Source organism: Nothobranchius furzeri, chromosome 16, assembly GCF_043380555.1.
Source record: "Nothobranchius furzeri strain GRZ-AD chromosome 16, NfurGRZ-RIMD1, whole genome shotgun sequence".
NCBI classification, from domain to species: Eukaryota; Metazoa; Chordata; class Actinopteri; order Cyprinodontiformes; family Nothobranchiidae; genus Nothobranchius; species Nothobranchius furzeri.
The window spans coordinates 47,543,255-47,564,071 of record NC_091756.1 but is presented as its reverse complement, the minus strand read 5'-3'; the positions used below and the strand labels follow the sequence as shown (position 1 = coordinate 47,564,071).

At 40.1% G+C, this 20,817-nt stretch overlaps 1 protein-coding gene across 9 annotated transcripts in view; it reads left to right on the top strand.

Moving 5' to 3' along the window:
* The window catches only part of tanc2b (tetratricopeptide repeat, ankyrin repeat and coiled-coil containing 2b), a 245,556-nt gene that overhangs the window by 116,825 nt on the left and 107,914 nt on the right, over positions 1–20,817 (top strand). For all 9 annotated transcript variants that reach the window (XM_070545727.1, XM_070545731.1, XM_070545732.1 and 6 more), the window contains 2 exons: positions 13,003–13,074; positions 20,627–20,806. In XM_070545727.1, coding sequence (XP_070401828.1) covers positions 13,003–13,074; positions 20,627–20,806 — 252 coding nt within the window. The remainder of the gene's footprint in view (positions 1–13,002; positions 13,075–20,626; positions 20,807–20,817) is intronic.

Here is a 20,817-nt window from a genome sequence, read left to right as displayed (position 1 = left end):
TTTACTGTTTAATCATAATGAGCAAATATTTCGCTTCCGATTGCCTAACAGGAGTGCAACGCTTTTGCTGCCTTATTTCGCTCTTCTGTCTTGTGTAAAAAAAATGCAATGTTGATGTTTCATCTTAACAAATAACACAAACCTGAACACATTCTGCCATGTTGTGGAGTTCCTACTGCCAACAACTCACTTCTACTATCCTGGACGTACTTGGCTGTCTCCTAGCTGCTTAAAGCCTTCGTCAGTCACGAGCCAAGATGGGTGAGTTCATGATTGCTAATTCACAGTGTAACGTAGATCTGTGTGGCTTTTTCTGACCAGAGCTAAGCTCTTTCTATTTTCTATCACTGGTTAATGCAGGAAATGGGGCTAGACATGCAAGTGAAAACTTAGACTGATTTTGATTTGTTTCTCAGTGAACATTCGCTTTAAGAGACTTTCACAACCTATAGTTCAGGTCCTACCTTATCTAGCATGATGTCATTTCCGAGAATTGACCGAAACAGCTCTGACTTCTTCGTTTCTCAACAAAAGATGAACCTACTTTTAGTCTCTGGCTGTGAGTGATTCCTTCACTTTTTTTAAATCTTGATTAATAACTTAAAATACCACATGGTTTAAATATTGTTGTTAGGTCCAAAAAGTTTTAACTTAGTACTAGGCAGTATCTAGATTTTAATACTGTCTAGCTTCCTCCACATTTTACCAAGTGTACGGTTTTACCAGAACTAATTTAAAAATGATGACTGTGCCGTTATGGGTGCATGTCTGATGCAGGGGCGTTAACACCTTTCTTATATCACCACTCTGAAGACCGATGAGCATTGTCAACAGGTTTACTGACATTCAAAAGGGTAAAACTAAAAACAAGACAAAAAATACAGTTATGATATACATATGTGCAGCATAATATGCATTTATATACCACACTGCTACCACACAGCATACGTCACAGGTCTAATTATGAGAACTTGCTCTATTGACGCTATCCAGACGACCTCCAAAATCGCAGGTAACTAGCTTAACAAAAGGACTAGCTTGCGGCTAAATACAGCATTAGTGGGCAACATATAGCACAAAAACAAAGTTGCAACTTATACTTTAAGTACATACTGGCGATACAACCATAAACAGAAGATGTAGACAGTGCTTTTTTTTCCCAACAGGACACCATAAACTGTGTGCCGATACGTTTCCTTTCTTCTTGCTCACTTGCTTTGCTAGACTGAGCGGACTTCCTGTTCAATAAAGTTATTTAAAAAATAAAGCCGTTTCTAAAGTGTACCACTCGAAGAAACCACAGAGGGTGCTGTAAACACAATGAATAACAACTGACTGAGAATGATATTTTAGTGATACAACATTTTACAACTTTTAGTGAAAACAGAACAATGACATAAGCCTCAAGTGGAATTACCAAGCTGTTGGTTTGGACCTTCACCATTTAGAAACTCACTAGTAAACATTATAACTAAAACAATAACAACACAACACACTCATATTAGCACCTTTAAAAAACGCAGTTTAAAAAAATATTTTTTACCCGAAAACCCAGCATGTTTACCTTTACCGGCTTCAACCACCGACTGCTGAAAACCCACTACTGTGAGCTGGTGACTGACACCAGGTTACTTTAGGGCTAGTCGCGACATCTGGGGAAGACTGGCGACTTATTTCCACCAGAAAAGCACGTTGTCGTCACTTTTAATAACAGGCTCCAGACAAAAGTCTGTCTGGATCTATCTTCAGCTACGGCTCCCTCCTCTGCTGTGCCAACGGGGCGTGCATCTTTCGCCGTCATCTTTTGATTGCACACCTCGTCAATGTTTTACGTTTGCTTCAAACCCAAAATACTTCCACCTGCACAAGTTGCATTCTTTTTAGACACCTAGTCAGCTGGTGCTCGAGCTGTCATCTCGGGACTGTCACGTGATGATCACACTTTCACAAACTTTATGAAACGTCTCTAAAATTTGGACAAAACGTTTGAAATTATTTAATTTAAACTGAAAATAAACCACACATCTGTTTCATACATTAAATGACCTTAATTCATTTTCATGTTTATTTTTTTTAATCTTTGACTCCGTGAACTGTTTTTTTCATGACAATATTGGAACTGACACCGTTGCCATTTTTTAACACCAGTTGCATACGGTAACACCACCCAAGCCTACTGGGTACAGAGTTAAGGTCAAAACAAGAACAGCAGCTCAATAGTTTGCCAAATCAGCAAATATGACTTAAACTCTGTGATACCTCCTTGCTAATAAACAGTTCCTTCCCAACAGGACCTAGAGAGATAACCCTGTTACACTTTGGGCATGACTGGTATATACGGAAATTTCTCCTCTTATTGCATCTGCCGCTGGTTGGTAAATTGGAAGATTCCACTGATTTACAGTTTCTCTTGGCGGGTAAACCAAATTTGCAGGAGCAACAAACGAGCCACCGCTACAACAACAGATCTGTCTACAGTATTTACTGTGCTGTTATGTTGGAAATTACAACCTGTTTGTTTAGTCTCATTCTAAAGAGGCGTTTTGCTAAAAGCAAAGATAAAATATGTTCTCCCTCGGTTTGGATTCATGCACGAGACACACAAAATCAGTCTGTCCAAATCGATTTTGTGCCTTCAGGTTTCAGACTCAGTTTTTGCTGCATTATTCTCTTCAGCAGGAGGTAGGCATGGGAAATGTTTGCTTCCCACACAACGCCAGCCTCTGTCCTTGCTCACGTGCTGACTGCCTAGTTTTATTTCTTCTCAAAGTGAAGGATACACACATTAAGACAAAGCTGGTATGAGCTTAGTTCTAAACATGTTTTACCACTGTTGAAACTGATGGTCTGTTTCTTTCTACCCTCCTCAGCAGCTGTGCATAAAGCCATCCACACAGACTCACAACGACGTTCATAATGTTAGTTTTCCTCTCCTGGGGGCCTTCAGACTGGCAGCAGTCAGTCCTCCCTCAATATTGGACTGCTTAACGGTTGACAGGATTGTCTTTTACCCTGTCACTGCAGGTAATAGAGCCTGTGACGAACGTTCCACACCGTCACACTCCCACATCCTTTTCTGTTGCTTTGAAACCACCGCTGACTGATTGAGTGGCATACCACTGACTGTATTTAAACCAAAAGAAATGAGTGTGATCTTGTTCACATGTACACAATCTGAATTAATATGTCAATTTTCAATAGTTTTTTAAATCAAAGTATCTTTATAAAACCTTATCATTAGTGCTGTTTACATTACAAACATGTACATTTTCTTGTGATATGGTTCAGTAGGTCTTTAGTGAGTCAAAGTTCAAATACAGTCTTTTGGGCATTTCGAGGTAAAATGCTACGGGGCTTTGCAAGCCATTATTCTCTTATGCTTTGGATAATCAACTCTTTGTATGTGTTTTGCTGAAAAATGCACACCTGTCCAAAATGCATTTTGGTGGTAAGAAAACTTGGATTATTACCACTACCTAGTGGTTCGGTTTGCAGAGAGCTACTACCAGATACCAGTAGAAAAAAAAATTCATCAAAACAAATTTCTATTTTTGTGTTTATTGTTAATTTTTTGATTTATTGAGGATTTTTTCAATTTGCCATGATTTCTTCACTGGTCATGCATTCTTTAAGGTGGCTTTTTGGTGCAACAAGAGAGAGTTTAACTGGGCTTGAGTTTGTCACCGTATGACTCTTATCGGGAAATTCCAACCCTTAATGAAATTTTATCTGTTGCCGTATTCCCCAGAGTTTGATAATTGGGATAAAGCATTTTGTAACCAGCCCAGTCGTTCTCATAATCTGGCAGTATTCAGTTTATTTTAGCTTAGCATTAACAATGTAAGTGAATAGTAACAGCTAGCATTTTTGTATGAAAAAGTAAAATAAATTACTCAACAATTGTCCTATTTTTTCTTGGTCACCTCAATAATCATATTTACTGCAAATGAAAATAATAAGTAATACAAAGGAACTTGAGTCGATTTAGACTTGAGACTACATTAAGACAAAGTGCCGCTGTAAACCTTTGAATCCTGGCACAAGGACACAGCGGCCCCAAGACACCAACCTCATCTGTCATGTGCTCGGCCATTTTTAGTGCAACTGACTATGCTGTTCCTTTAAAGAACTCTACCAGGTAAAAAGCCTGGTAACTACGCGTTTGTATTTACAGAAGTAGGTGTCATTTTGAACTTGAATGATCGAAATGCTAGCTGTTACCATTCACTTACCTTGTTGATGCTAAGCTAAAGCTAACAGAATACTACCAGATTAGGATAATGACTGGGCCAGTTACAAAATGCTTTTTCCCTCCTATCAAACTTTATGCAACATGGCAACAGACAAAATTTCACTTAGGGGTGGAATTTATACCTTTAAAGTAATTTCCCAAGCTTTGATCAGCATTAATGGGATGAAGACATTTCCACAGTTTTTCCATCAAAGACATAATAAGCGTTTAAGAAATGAAGTTTTACTTTTCTTTTTTGAAGTTAGCGGCATCTGTTGCAAAACTGAATTGTGGACTGGTTTTTTGCCTCTCAGACTGACTCATTTCATAGTCCTAACTCATCACTTATAAATGAATCCTGTACAGCGTATCTCTCTGAACAGAAACGCATGTTTACCAGCTACAACGTTTCCTAAACTGGCTCGACAGTGACAGCAACATCTAGAGTACCAGAAACAAGATTGATCCATTTTGTATGTCTGCACAACAGTACTCATTTTGCTCTCAGTGAAACCGTGTTGGGAGGATATTTTAATAAATAATAAAGTAGACTTGTCTAGAGATGTCAGACACTGTGCCCCAGCACAGTCATCCAAGCATAATGGCATTGTTTCATGCTGCCTTTTACACCTCAGGAGAGGTACTTTACTCAGTGTAAACCCAATGCTGTTAGGCTGTCTTAGCCTTAAGAGAAATGACACCAGTGGGTAAGATTTGATCATCTTATTTTGAGCTTCACTTGAATTGAGATTCAGATGAGGATTGGATCAGAAAAGGGTGGATAAACACAGAATGAACATATGTTAAGAGAGAAAACCTAAATATATTCACAGGGTAAAGCAAAAAATGTTCTGTTTTATTCACATCTTGGGTGATTTGTCTGTGTAAGGAAAAATCAGGATTTTCTATGATTAAAATTCTCTAACAGTCTTAGTTGTGCATCTGCAATCATCATAACCTTTCTGTTCATGCTTTGTTTGGATGAAAGTGGCTCCATATGGTTTTAAGTTGGCAGGATGTCAGAACTAACTTCTTGTGGTAAACCTGAGCTGGCACTCTGCAGCAATGGAGCAAAGACACTTAACAGGCTCTCCTACAAGAGGTGTGTGTGTGTGTGTTTCTTTCAGATCCAGGGCAGACATTTTTGTGTAGCTCACACTAAGATGTCTTCTAACTTTGGAAGTGTAAAGGGTTCATTTACATATTATTTAAGGAACCATAAGACATAAGATTCCATAGTAAATATGAAATCAATCTCATGGATCTTTGGGTACTTTTAACCAGAAGATTGGAACTTTTTATTGCAGGGATTATGTAACACTTCGTATTAACTGAGAGACAACAGAAGAGTCACCTTTAACGTTTAAGAAGATTTATTTCTAAACAATTTTAAACAAGACTGACTCTAAATTCTAAGTGATGAATGGATCTTGGTGTGAATGAGACGTGAGATGAATGGTGTATGTGTGAGTGATGTTGTCATCAGAACTCTCGTATCCGGAGAAGCAAGTCTGAATGATGTTGTGATGTTTTGCTCTTAAGCTATGATCTGAGTTTCATAAACACATGAGACGCCATTTTGCCGCTCCACACACCCTTCAGGATGAGACCTCCGTACAGATCCAGAATGCCAGGTCCTCGTTCCCCCCTTTGGTACCGGAGCTGATGAAACAGCATCAGCAGTACGACAGACTAGTCTTTGGATTGTCTCCAGGTAAAAAGTGACAGTTGGTTGACAGCGTCAGATGGACCCGGAGGGTCAGTGAGTTCAGCTTTTATTCTGAAAGGAACCGTTGCTTGGTTGGTAAAATGCAACAGATTTTGTCCAGCTTGTTGGTTCTTTGCTTAAAAAGGAAGTCCGGGTGGCCGGTCCGATACTTTTCTTAGCATGCGGTGAACTGCAGAGAACTGAACTAAGATGGCATGGGGACTGGTTTTATTAATCTGGATGTTTTGATTTATGGACGAATCAAAGTTGGCAGATTTATAAACACCACAGAGAGCATGCCAGGCTTCAGAAAGGAAGGTTCCGATTCGATGAGTAAAAGCAATGTGTCATGCGTTTACATTACGTGCGATCAGGGTGTCTAGTGAAGCTAGACTAAAGTCATGTTACTCATTAAACTTACTAATCATAACATTGTCATTTCACAGATTGGTCAACATCTTATTATTGACTAACACTTTGTTTGATTAGCTTTATTAAAAATAGAGTTCTTTGATTTATTAATAGGAAAGAGTCTTTTGTCTTCTTTCTTCTCTTGGGCTGGAAAGGAAGCAGTTTAGAAGCAAATGCATGACCTTGAGACAGTCTCGTGCAGATTAGTTCTGTGTCAGAGACATCTGAGGAGAGAGGGTAAATAACCCTTCGGTGGAATAGCTCCTTCATCACATTACAGAAGTGAACAGCTGTCGACACGGTGACTCATTAAGATGCTCCGCTTTATTGTGCGCCTGATTAAATACAGCTTAGATGGAAGTCAGACCACAGTGGGGGGTGCGGGTGGGTGTGTGAAGGGGCCTGAGAGTTTGCTTGAGATCAACGAACTTTTACAGGCAGAAATAATTTGACGGGTAATTGATTAATCAGAAGCATAATTATCTGCCAAGAAAAATGTTTCCAACATCTCTAACTTCATTATCCCTCCAGTGTTTGGCCACTCTCACCCAGGAATAGCTGCAGTAACGAACAGAAAGGAAGCTGAACAGTAAAGGTAAAGCACAAATGAAAGGTTTGTGTCATTAGAGTTTCAGATGGGTTTGTTCTGGGAAGAGCTTGTTGTGATTGTTTTCTTTTTGTTGTTTTAGGTCATTGCCTTCTTTTTATATGTATTTCAAAATGGTGAGAAAAGAATAAAAAAGTAGGGTTGGAATTTTACTAATTTCAGGTTATTGGCAAATTAAACTTTTTTTTTTTGCTATTCTTGCTTTGTTGGATGTTATTTACTCCCTGCAGCCTTGACCCAACTAGCCACGGGTTGATTCAGATTTTGAGGACAGATACAGATTTTTGATTCTCGTACAGCTCTGACCTGCTCATACACATTTTTGATTCATTGCAAGCTCATTGGAAGCTTGAGCTAGCAATGGTAAGTTTACACATTGGGAAATATGTCACTGTACCTTATGGACTGAAAAAAAAAATCCAATTTCTGAGTGTTTGGCTGATTATCGTTTAGAATCATAGTGCTCAAAATCCTTTAGTCCAACATTTCATCACTCACCCCTAAAATATGTAAACAAAAAAAGAGAAAATTTAAAACTGTTTGGTGATTAATTTCTGTCCCACAAGCTCTTTTTATTCATAGGAGAATAAAAAGAACCGAGGTTGTTTTAGTCGTTTGTTGGACAAAAGGAAATTAATCACAAATCAATATTAGGTGTACACACAAAATCCCAAATGTCAGTTGGAAAGTCACAGAAATGTTTGATAAATGAACCCAGTGATCCATAGATTATTTTCTCAGAATTAGGTGACACTAGCTCAAAACCTGGGTGAGAACTGTAGATTAAAATGAGATACCTAAAGGTAAAACAGAAAGGACCTGAACCATAAACTAAGGCCTAGTCCACACATAGCCGGGGTTTTTTAAAAACGAATATCCGCCCCTCCAAAAACTTGCATCCACACCACCGCATTTTAAAAAAAAACTCTGTCCACACGTACCCGGATAAATACGTTGTTAAGGACATGCCAGACCTGTAGGCGGCAGTATTTCCCCCGTTCTTAACCTCGTCCTTCGTCTGTGGTCTTCCGTAAGGAGCAGTAATTCCGCTTGCAAAAACAAACAAGCAGAAAGCGCTTGGACAATTGATGGATCGGGTAGTGACAGAGCGCAGCTCTGAAGGCTTCCATGATGCCGGCTAGTGTAAACACAGGTCGCACACGTGATGTCAGCATTTTTTGTCGCGGAAAGTGACGTTGCGGACCTTAAAACTCCGGTTTTGTCTGTCCACATGCAGACACCCAAAATGGAGAAAACGCAGATCTTCACTTTGGCCGGAGTTTTTAAAAAGATCCGTTTTCGTGTGAAAAAACTCCGTTTTCGTGTGGATGACAGGCCAAAACGTAGAAAAATATCTGCGTTTTGGCAGATCCCCGGCTACGTGTGGACAGGGCCTAAATCACTGTCACTGAGTAAAGTTATTATTAAAGTGAAGTATGCATCTTTCTGGGATTTGTTAAGTTATTTCTTAAGTTGCCATCTTATTTTCTTTCTGGGATTGACTCTTGTTTAATTAATTAATAATTTATTTGTCTAAGAAGCAGCAATATATTACATTCATGTCACCACTGCACTGATTCATTTGTGTCTAAACTGACTGAAACACAACAAAATGACTCAATAAAGTTCTAATAGTCGTGCATTTTCTTCAGTCAGTTGTTGAGTGCATGGATGCTGACAAACTCAAGTGTCTTTCAAACTGTTTTTCTAGATCTTTCTTTATGCCAAAGATGATATGAAAAGGCCACATTTTAGTGTTCTCAGACAGAAAATGGAGCCTCATCCTGGAGCAGGGGTCACATTGATCTCTAGACACTGACAGGACTGAGCAATAATGACAAGGGGACTTATGGTGCTGATGTCACGTTAACCTCTCAGTGATTCGCTGTACGAGTTCTTTCTTTGATGTCCAACCGAACTCTAGCATTACAGCTCTTTAAAAAGTTATTCTATGAAGTGTGTGCCTTTAGACGTAGGGCTGGATCCAGTGTTTCATCATACGATGAAATGCCCCTTTAGCTGCTGAATTCAGGTTTATTCCAACCCGAAAGGCTAACAGTTACAACAAACCTCTTAGCTGTGCGCTCAACTAACCGACCATGAATTTGGTAAAATGTTCAAAGTTAAACTACAATGAATATTATACTAGAATAAAACAACATAATTCATCATTTGATGATTAATCAACCAACTTCCTGCACAGCTTTTATTCCTGACTAGGGAGGCATGTCAACTCAGACCATTGTTTTGTTTGAGATAGGATGTGCTAATGTGGTAAATAGTCACAGGTGAACTGTGCAGGTCTTTTAAAAGTAATTAATTCTACTAAAGATATAGATGTTAAAGGTATTTCTCTCAAAATCAGAAAGTACTTCTGAATGATTGATCCTGTACTGTATTTCATGAAAAAAATTAATCAATTGTTTTTTAATGTGCTGTCTCTGAACGTTTTCCGGCTTTAGTTGAGCTAATTTTTTTCTCTTGCTGTCGTGCCTCTGTCTGCTTAAAACCTCTGAAGGGAAAGTCTACCAGAGAAGGCAATGAGCCGGGATGCATTCAAAGCTAAACTACAATTAATTAGATTAAATTGAAAGTTTAGCTAAAATGATAGCTGCAATAGTCATTTAAATTCTCGTACAACGACAGACGTATTCACTACCCATCACAGTTAGAACGTTGTACTTATGGACAGGTCACAGTAACATGTTTAAGCTAAGGTAGACCCAGCATTGGTGCTTGACATACTTGCATGCATGTTTGACCTTTTCAATATTGTGATTAGATGGAGGATAAAGTAATTAAAATGTTTAAAAACTAAATATTTCACTAAGTGGCTGGGGAGAGGGAAGTCCGGGCCTCTCGACTTAGGCCACTGCCCCCGTGACCCGACTTTGGATAAGCGGATGAAAATGGATGGATGGATGGATATTTCACTATCCAATTTAATGTTTTGCTTTTTTATTAATTTGACAAGTGTAATATCTTAAATATCTGTTATTTCTTACTAAGGAAAATAAATATAAAAGTAGTTATTTTGAAACTATTCCTTGATATTACAGAAAGCTATACAATAATGTAAAATACACTTCTGAAATATACACTTTTAACATGTTATCATAATGGTAATTTGTTAGAAAAACTTTTTCTGTTGGTCTAAAAGTACTGAAAAAATGCTTGAGTGCTCTGCAAGATTAATCCAGTTTATGTCTCTGCTGCAAGAATGAAAACACGCCATGCTCTAAGCCCCGCCCATATCCTGTTTCCTGCTTAATAAGCCACCGATCTTTGCAGAAGGACATTGTGCTGTGATCACTGCTGGTAATTAGAAATGAACAAGAGCTTTGAATGAAATGAAAGAAACCCCATCTAAAGGCTGACAACTAATTGTTGTACAAATGAATAAAGCCTGCTTTTTGTTGTCATTCACCAACAAAGGTTACAAATGGTCGTTCTTAACCTGAATACTTGAGCTATTTTTCACCTGTCACGTGCATCACAGTCGGGAATCCCTTTTAAATACAAACAGTGTTTCCATACATATAGTGAGCACAGAAAGTACTCAAGACGCCTGTCAATGTTTCACTCTATTTTGCAGCCATTTGCTAAAATCAGTTAAATTAATTTCCCTCTCATTAATGAACACACAGCACCTCATGTTGACAGAAAAACACAGAATTTTAGAAATTTCTGCAGATGTATTAAAAAAGACAACCTGAAATATCACATGATCCTAAGTATTCAGACCCTGTGCTGTGACACTCATATATTTAACTCAGGTGCTTTCCCTTTCTTCAAATCAAATATTCAAAGATCACTGTGGCTGAGCTCCAGAGATGCAGTCAGGAGGAGATGGGGGAAAGTTATAGAAAGTCAACAATCACTGCAGCCCTCCACCAGTCAGTGCTTTATGGCAGAATGACCCATCAGAAGCCTCTCCTCCGTGCAAGACCCATGAAAGCCTGCATGGCGTTTGCTAAAAGACACCTGAAGGACCCTGAGATGGTGAGAAATAAGATTCTCTGGTCTGATGAGACCAAGATAGAGCGTTTTGGCCTGAATTCTAAGCGGTATGTGTGGAGAAAACCAGGCACTGCTCATCACTTGTCCAATACAGTCCCCACAGTGAAGCATGGCGGTGGCAGCATCATGCTGTGGGCGTGTTTTTCATTTGCAGGTACAGGACGACTGGTTGCATTTGAGGAAACGATGAATGTGTCCAAGTACAGGGATATCCTGGACCAGAACCTTCTCCAGAATGCTCAAGACCTCAGACTGGGCAGAAGGTTTACCTTCCAATGACTCTAAGCACGCACGCACGCACGCACGCACACACACACACACACACACAGCTAAAATAACGAAGGAATGGCTTCATGATAAAACTCTGTGACTGTTCTTGAATGGCCCAGCCAGAGCCCTGACTTAAACCCAAATAAGCATCTGGAGAGACCTACAAATGGCTGTCCACCAATGTTCACCATCCAACCTGACAGAACAGGGAAGGATCTGCAAGGAGGAATGGCAGAGGATCCCCAAATCCAGGTGTAAGACCAAGAAGACTCATGGCTGTATAGCTCAAAAGGGTGCTTCTAATGCTGCAAAAGGTCTGAATACTTAGGACCATGTCATATTTCACTTCTTCTTTTTTTAATAAATCTGCAGAAATTTCTAAAATTCTGTGTTTTTCTGTTAATGAGGGAGAAAAAAAGAATTACATCGATTTTAGCAAATGGCTGCAATATAACAAAAGAGTGGAAAATTCATGAGGGTCTGCATATTTTCCGTACCCACTGTATGAGCCGAAACAAAGTTTGTTATTTATTAGCCTCTCTGATATGAAATCTCAAGCTGTTGAGTGAGCCTCAAATTGGCGTTCTGGGTGCTCATCAAACACGCAGCAGAAACAAGTTAGCACAATTGACTGTTGCTGAGCCTTCCATTCAGTCCTTCACACATCTAAATGTAAATGCTTTTTTCACTTCGCACTGTTCCTGCCTGCATCATCATCAAGGCCTGTATTGATTTCCACAGAAGCTATTTCATTACAAGATGTGAGCTAGGTGGGAAGGTCTGCGGTGGATTCCTTTGGAGCTAGTTTTGTTATGCACACTAAATTTGTTGTCAGAACTTGAAGTCTGACTCATCCTGATCAGACCACAAAGCCAAACACTGAAAGGTTGTTTGCTGCTCGCTCCCATTCCACAGTCAGCAGCTGGCCCAATTCTCTGTCCATCGATGAACTCGATCTTTCCACCAGCAAGCTGATGACTCGCTGAGTGGCTGCTGGAGAACAGAGTGGGTCTTAAACACATGAAATTAAAGTATTTGTTTGGGTTTTCTGCTCATTTGTGATTAAAGCATGACGCCTGGCTTTCCAAAAACATATTTTCTTGCTTTTATGCAAATCAACTGTTGCAAGGTATTTTTAAGAATATTCCACTGATACCTCTAATTCCACACATCTGAGACTGAGTCACTTGTTTCACATCTCCTTTGTGAACCTGCCGTGCTTTACAGTAAGATTAATCTGCACTTGAGCAGGATTATGAAGCGATCCTCTGGTGACTCAGCCCTATCCACTGTAGCTGTGCCTGCCTGCTTGCTCCCTTGGGCTTAATTGATCACCATATCATTACTTTCATGTGGATCTGTCCCAGTGAATGCCCTCGTTTTACTGGCAATCCTCTGTCAGTGAATCATAGAACCTAGTGAGCAATGCTGCATGCAACAATCGCTACAATGTAAACTATTTTCTTATTTGCACAGAGAGTCCAGAGTAGAGAAACTTGACTCGTAACTTGGGGAGGAGAAGAAAGTGGAAAATGGCACAGTCGTCCTCACTTGTCTCCATGAGGGGCAGTTTGGGTCCAAAGAGGAAAGGTGTTGAGAGTTTGTGTGTGAGCAGCCTACTGGGTGTGTTGCAATCCCACACCTGGTTGATTGGAGACAAGGAGGTGGCCTTCGTCCTGGCTCAGTCCTCTTCGCCTTGCTACCATTACCACCGAGCTCACTCCCTGTCTTTCTCTTTGTGTTCCTCGTCTGCAGATGGAGGGAGCGACGACTTTACAGATCCCCGCTCACCCAGTCTAGACCCACATCTGAGCCACATTGGTCAAGGTAAGAAACTGAAGTAACTTCCAGAATATTTCTGCAGTCTTAAACAAATACAATTTATATCCTGTGTAAAAAGGTTTTTCATATACACTCACCTAAAGGATTATTAGGAACACCATACTAATATGGTGTTTGACCCCGCTTTCACCATCAGAAATGCCTTAATTCTATGTGGCATTGATTCAACAAGGTGCTGAAAGCATTCTTTAGAAATGTTGGCCCATATTGATAGGATAGCATCTTGCAGTTGATGGTGCAGTTCCACCACATCGCAAAGATGCTTTATCTGTCACGCTGAGCAGGAGATTTGGACTCAAAAACGCTGAACACATGAGACAGGAGCAGATGTAAATGAGTAAATCCTTTATTTAAAGGAGGAGGCTTGATCCAGCGGTCCAAAAACAAAACAGAAGCTCACAACTGAGCACGGACTCGGGCAAATCTTGGGAGGGAACAGAACAACGTAGACACAACGATGGACCTACAAACACTGAAGGACAAGACAGGGTTTTTAAACACAGAGGGAGGTGATCAGGGGAACAGGTGACAGGTGTGAGGAGTGAGATCTGGAGGGAAGGCAGGTGCATACAATAACCTAAATGAGGGGAAAGAAACAAGCAGGATGGCAGATAAACATTAACCTATAAAACACGGATAAAACTAAACCTAAAGACTGAGGGCAAAAATAAACAACTAATAACTAGATGGATGAGGATGACTAAAATAAGATTGACTAGGAATTATCTGGGAGTGATTAGGAGGACACCTGAGGGAAGTCTAGAGAGGGCTGGGGATAATAATGGGACACAAGAGGAGAACCTGGAGTGAGAACAGGAGGAGGCTGGGGACGGGGACACAGAACATGACACTTATCGGGTTGAGATCTGGTGACTGTGGGGGCCATTGTAGTACAGTGAACTCATTGTCATGTTCAAGAAACCAATTTGAAATGATTGGAGCTTTATGACATGGTGCATTATCCTGCTGGAAATAGCCATCAGAGGATGGGTACATGGTGGTCATGAAGGGATGGACATGGTCAGAAACAATGCTCAGGTAGCCCGTGGCATTTAAACAATGCCCAATTGGCACTAAGGGGCCTAAAGTGTGCCAAGGAAACATCTCCCCACACCGTTACACCACCACCAGCAGCCTGCACAGTGGTAACAAGGCATAATGGATCCATGTTGTCATTCTGTTTACACCAAATTCTGACTCTACCATTTGAATGTCTCAACAGAAATCGAGACTCATCAGACCAGGCAACATTTTTCCAGTCTTCAACCGTCCAATTTTTGTTAGCTCGTGCAAATTGTAGCCTCTTTTTCCTATTTGTAGTGGAGATGAGTGGTACCTGGTGGGGTCTTCTGCTGTTGTAGCCCATCCGCCTCAAGGTTGTGCGTGTTGTGGCTTCACAAAGGCTTTGCTGCATTCCTCGGCTGTAACAAGTGGTTATTTCAGTCAAAGTTGCTCTCCTATCAGCTTGAATCAGTCGGCCCATTGTCCTCTGACCTCTAGCCTCAACAAGGCATTTTCACCCACTGGACTGATGCATACTGGATGTTTTTCCCTTTTCACACCATTCTTTGTAAACCCTAGAAATAGTTGTGGGTGAAAATCCCAGTAACTGAGCAGATTGTGAAATACTCAGACCGGCCCGCCTGGCACCAACAACCATGCCACGCTCAAAGTTGCTTAAATCACCTTTCTTTCCCATTCTGACATTCAGTTTGGAGTTCAGGAGATTGTCTTGGCCAGGACCACGCCCCTAAATGCAATGAAGCAACCACCATGTGATTGGTTGATTAGTTAATTGCATTAAGGAGAAGATGAACAGGTGTTCCTAATAATCCTGTAGGTGTGTGTATGTATATATATATGTGTGTGTGTGTGTGTGTGTGTGTGTGTGTGTGTGTGTGTGTGTGTGTGTGTGTGTGTGTGTGTGTGTGTGTGTGTGTGTGTGTGTGTGTGTGCGTGCGTGTGTGTATATATGTGTGTGTGCTCTGTTTATCACGCCTCGCGGAAAAAATCAGAAAATCTGAACGTTTATTCACCCGTGACTGAAGAAGTACAAAGATACACAACAAACGTTTTCTTCATGGATGGAAATGACTAGAAACGTGGGTTTAGATGTGCCGATGGCATAAAGAGGTGGGGGAGAATGAGGGTAAAGCTTGTCCATGTAAACAAATCTCAAGGACTAAAGAATGCAGAACAACATATGAAGCCCTGCAGGTTTTAGTAAAGGTTAAGGTCAGAGATCATCATTCAACAGTAATAAAGAGGCTAGGTTGGCCTCCCAGGGAGGGAGAGGTCTAAAACTAAACCTTCTGCTTACCAAAAAATACACAACTGTTCTTTCACGTTCATGATCCCAGAGACTTGGGTGAAACCATTTAGCTTGATTGATAAAACTAAAGTGAAAAAATTGGAAGGTTTGGATCCTTTTACATCTGGTGCAAATCAGCTGGAAGACGCTCCAATGTGGCTAAATAAAAGAAAAGATTGTTAGAAATGTATATTTGTGTGTCCTCAGATGATCTTCTATCCATTTTCACAGCTCCTGCATGAGTCAGAGCTGATGTTTTATATTTATATTCGAGTGAATGAAAACAATAGGACTCATTTCTCACCTTTATAATCTTATTTTCTTCACAACCTCCTTCCAGACTCCCTTAATGTTTTCACTGAAGGAGCCCATCCTTGCTTAGTGGGCTGTATTTTATTCAGCTTTATGGCAAAGGAGTTCTGCTGGAAATGAAGTTATATTCACAGGGAGGGGAACTGTATGAATTTTATATTCTTGTAATTTTGTCTGTAAATCCGTGTTACGCTCTGGAAAAAAGCCTGCTTGGCACTGAGAAAGATGTTTTGCAGGATGTTTTTCTGAGCAGTTATAATCTCATGTTTCCTCTCTTTTCTCGCTCCTTGTGCATGTTTGGAGCTGAGCACCTTCATGAGTAGGTGTTTGTGCTTATTTCCAGGCATGGAGTGGCCCTTGTGCACATCTCTTCTCACAGTCTAAAATAAAAACACCATAATTTCCCCTTCAGCACTTTTGTTCTCTGAATTTCACTGCTGGAGTGTGGCTGGTGTTCCCTCTCGACACTTAAAATCTCTGCCCTGAATCAGACCTGTTTACAGCTCTGTATGTCAACATATCTTACTCACTGATAGCTTGTGTGATTTTTATCTAGAAAGGGGATTTGCTGTATTTTTTTGACACGACTTTCCTTATTTCCATGTTGGATAATTGGTTCCCACTATAAAACCGTTTTCTTCATTTTTGAAAGGCCTAAAAATTGGATTGGAGACTAACTAAGGACAATTGCGGGCAAAATACCAGGTTCCCCGTCTGGTATTCACACCAGAGTCTGCATACATGTGGACAAATTCCACACTCTGGGATGTAACCACGACTCAGCTGCTGTCTTTGCTTCTGCTGTGACATTCACCTGTAAATGAATGGACCAGGTCCAGTACTACTGGAGCCACAGAGAGATGTGTGTGTTAGAAAATCATACCATCACGTGTTTTTTCTTTTTTTAACACTGCTGCATTTGCTTTGCAGCAGTCGTTTTCTCCCTCGTCTAAGGCTTCCTCTGGGACTTGCCACAAAACGCAGTCTGATAATGACTTCTTGTCTCACCGTTGCAGCTGCTATCTGATGAGAGACAGTAGTTTTGACCACTCGGTTCTTGCTCCTCTGTCTTCAGAGAAACTAAACCAGAACCGATTCACAAAACACACTTTGTGTTGAATGCATAGAACCTCAATAACTCGTAAATTATAATTTATGTTTTTTGTAGCAGGAGAGGAGAATGAAGTAGATTAAAGATAGTGAAAACTTGTTTATCCTCTGTCTGTAATTACCACTTATTGTGTGAGGCCATATTTTTTACCTTGCTCCTTTTTTGATCCTTTTAAACACATTTGAAGTGGTTAGAAAATCCTGCATGATAGAGAAATTGTGGGTTATTGTTTCATTTTGAGATTAGAAGTTGCACAGGTTGCTGTTTGTTTGTCCCGGTGTTGCCTGCTGGGGATGTTCTGGCTTTTAGGCCATGCTGGTTTTTACATGCACTACAGATGTTTCACCAACATTTGGTATCTAGGAACAATCATGTGGCAGCGCACACTTTATCTAAATATGTCTAAAGTAGATGGAGATAGTTGAGGAAAAAAATGTACACTTTTGACCAAAATTGTGGCTTTTTTACCGATGTGCGATATACTGTTATTGTCTAATTTCCGATACCAATAAATACTGATACGGGTATATGCTCCCCCTCTCATGAAATGTTAACATCACTTATCTCCCATCATGCATGCATAAATTTTAAAGGTGTGGGACATTGAAAACCAATTTCTTAATGATTATTTCTGATTATAATTCGTCACTAAGTTTTTCATGCAGGCTGAACATGAAAATGGTTTCCTACACCTACCTCCTGCATTAACTACAGATAGAAAATAGATGGGGAAACTCTAGGGGTGTTTGTCAATGTCAAGGCGCCTGGCCTTGCGAGGTGATGTCTTGCGAGGCCAGGCGTCTTGCTTACAAGGACACTGTTCTTCCTTGGTCAAAGAAAATGGTTAAATGGAACAGACTTGCATCACGTGACCACGGCTTCCATGGCGGTCACGTAACGTCACATGACACGGGAGATAACGTTATATTTTATATGTATTAGTTTCAGTATAAATATATAACAATACTTTTACTTTTTAAATTGTGTAAATGTTTATTAAATTAAAAATATAAGTGAGTTACTACCCGCTAGCCACCGAAGCTGCAACTACTAAGCAACTAACCAACAATAGATAACTTCTTTGGATCTTAAAAAAACATTTTAAATTAATTGTCTTACTTTTAAACTTGAAAATTGTCCCCGAAGTAGCTGCCGGCTTCTGATCCGCCATCCTTTTGAAAATACCACGGTGTATTCCGGGTCATTTTTGACCAAGGCTAGGCTACACCTCCCATGTATCCTCGCTCAGCTAGCTAAACGGCTAACAAACGGAGAACACTCGCCTCGGTAGAACATGAACATTGGAACACGTCTTGGCGGCTCCCAATGACGTATCTCCTAGGCAACCAGGGCGGGGCCAAGACATCTCAAAAAATATAATAAATCTGATTGATTGATCAAGGCAAGGTTCCTTGGCATTGAGAAACACCCTAGGATATGAAAAGCCTGACAAATCTGCATCACACTGACTTGGACTCCGCCATCTTGGCTTGTGATGAAGAAGGCTGTTGTTGTTTTAGCATCTAGAATCAGCAGAGAACATCTCTGCTAGCGTAAGCTAACCGTTAACATTAGCAACTCCACCATTTGTGGAGATAAAACATCCATGGCCAGAGTTAGTGTTAGAGTTACGTTGCTGTTATCCAATCCAAGGCATGATGTCAGAATATCAGGAAGTAAGACTCCAAGTTTTGCTGTGTTCAGCTCTCCTCTGATGTGGCAGACTTGTTTTTGCTGATGCAGGTGCCTCTGGGCTCTTTTTTGCCCCAAGTACGACTTGCAAGGCATTCATGCCTACCAGAAACCACTGTGATTGTATTGATTAAACAAGTTTCCCACGCCTTCAAACTTTTTCTGAAGCAGCAGCTGAATCTTATTCTCCCTAAGTGTGATTCTAAGATGTGTGTATTAGTAATGTATTTTTCTTTTTCTGTAAATAGCATCTATGGTGATGAAACATTTATAAAGACCTTCAGATAAGAAAAACAAGCCTTGTGTGAACATTCTTGTTTTAGTTGTTTGTTAGCTGACTAGCTACACCCAGCTACGTGCTGTTAGGACAGCGTATGTTCACTAAACAGGGCACATTTTTACTTCACAAGTTGTGAATATTTCTAAAACGTTATTTCAGATCTGTCATATTTTGACACTTGGAGAGAGAGGAGAAGTAGCTGAAGAGTTTGATGGATAATATCTGTATATCGGCCATTTTTATGGTAGGCTGATATTATCCAACATGCCAAGACTAAAGTGTTGCTTTTCACAATGTTGAGATGTGACTGAAAGCATTGTGTGAGTTCCAAAGACTTTTAATCGACAATTACATTAAGTTTCATGAAGATTCATAATTTTTTTCACCCTGGCACAATCAACGTCTGGTCCAAGTCCTGACTGATCATAGCCCATTCTGCATAATCAATGCTTTGAATTTATCAGCATTTGTGGATTTTTGTTTGTCTACCTGCCTCCTGAATTTCTCAATGGGATTAAAGTCTGAAGAGTTTCCGGGCCATTGATCCAGATCTTGAATATTTTATTCACGCATTTCTGACTTTAGCTTTTTTCCGTAGTGTTGCACCATGCTTTCCATCACCAAACTGCTTATATACAGTTGGGAGGAGTTCCTCTGGGAGGATGTTTAGGTACTATTCTTTATTCATGGCTGTTCTGATGATAAAATGATAATGAGTCTACTCTCCTGACTGAGAAGCTACCCCATAAATGGTCTGAAATTGCTTTATTGTTGGCAAGACACACAAATGATGGAAGCACTCACCTTTCCTTTTACAGAAAATACTTCTTCCAAATTCTCCAAACAGTCAGAAAGGGAATTAATCTGAGGAAAAGTCTTTTCCCCAGTCGTCAGTGGTCCAAATTCCTGCACCATTAGCTGATTTCAGTCTGTCCCTGATGATCTTTTTGGAGAGAAGTGGGTTCTTCTTTGCCAAACTTGGCAGCAGACCAGCCTTTAGGAGACTTTGCCTTATTCTGCTTTTCATGGTCAGGAAGAAGTTTGTGAAGACTTGTAATTCATCTCAATGTTCAGTTTTCAAACAAAAAAACAACTTTGTGTGTGTTAAAGGTGTGCATTAACAAGAATCTGGTAATATTTGCAATTTTTAAGACAGAATTTAAATGGAAAACTCAGTTTAGACACTTTCAACACTCGTCCAGTGTTATTGCAGTGTTGTTCTGTTAGAATGAAGGTGGTAAAAACCTGCTGCCTCCTAGCAGTTAGAGTTTGAGCTGCACCAGACAAAAGAAATAAAGTAAGCTTTGCATGCAAATTCTTAATAAAACAAATCAATACACTGCTTTTAAATATCACTTCAGTATCATAACACAAAATATCACAATACTTCAGTGTAAACTGTTGCTGTTCATTGGACAAAAACATTGCCATCACAATAAAGTAATTTTATTTTCTTGCAGATGATTAAGATACACTATGTTTTTTTTGTTATCAATCTCAAAAATGATAAATAAATCAGCCTCTTACCAAACACCTCTGTGTTCATTGGGTAGTGTTTCTTTTAAACTAATCATACTCTTATGGCCAGTCCTCTCTGTTATTAAAATGAAACAAGGATATTATTCTCCTTTGATTAATGTTACTGTAAAGTCAAATGTCTTTTTGTCAGTTTTATTATTCCTGCATCGATTTGTTCTTGGCGTCTCTTTTGTTTTATGGCAGGAACTAATCCCTTCTTTCCCTTCATAATATGGCAGCTTCATGAAAATTTAATGCCCCATTCCAAACTGAGAAAAACACGTCTGACACTGTGTTCCCTCCCATCCTGAAGGTGGCAGCATAGACAGCGACTGTGCCTTTGAGGGAGACTACGCTGTGCCCCTGCTCTCCATGACCGAGGGCATGCAGCACATTCGCATGATGGAGGGCGTGTCTCGCTCTCTGCCCTCCTCCCCGCTGCTCACCCATCAGAGCATCGGTGTGAGACTGCAGCCGGTGAAGAAGCTCACAGGTAAACACCCC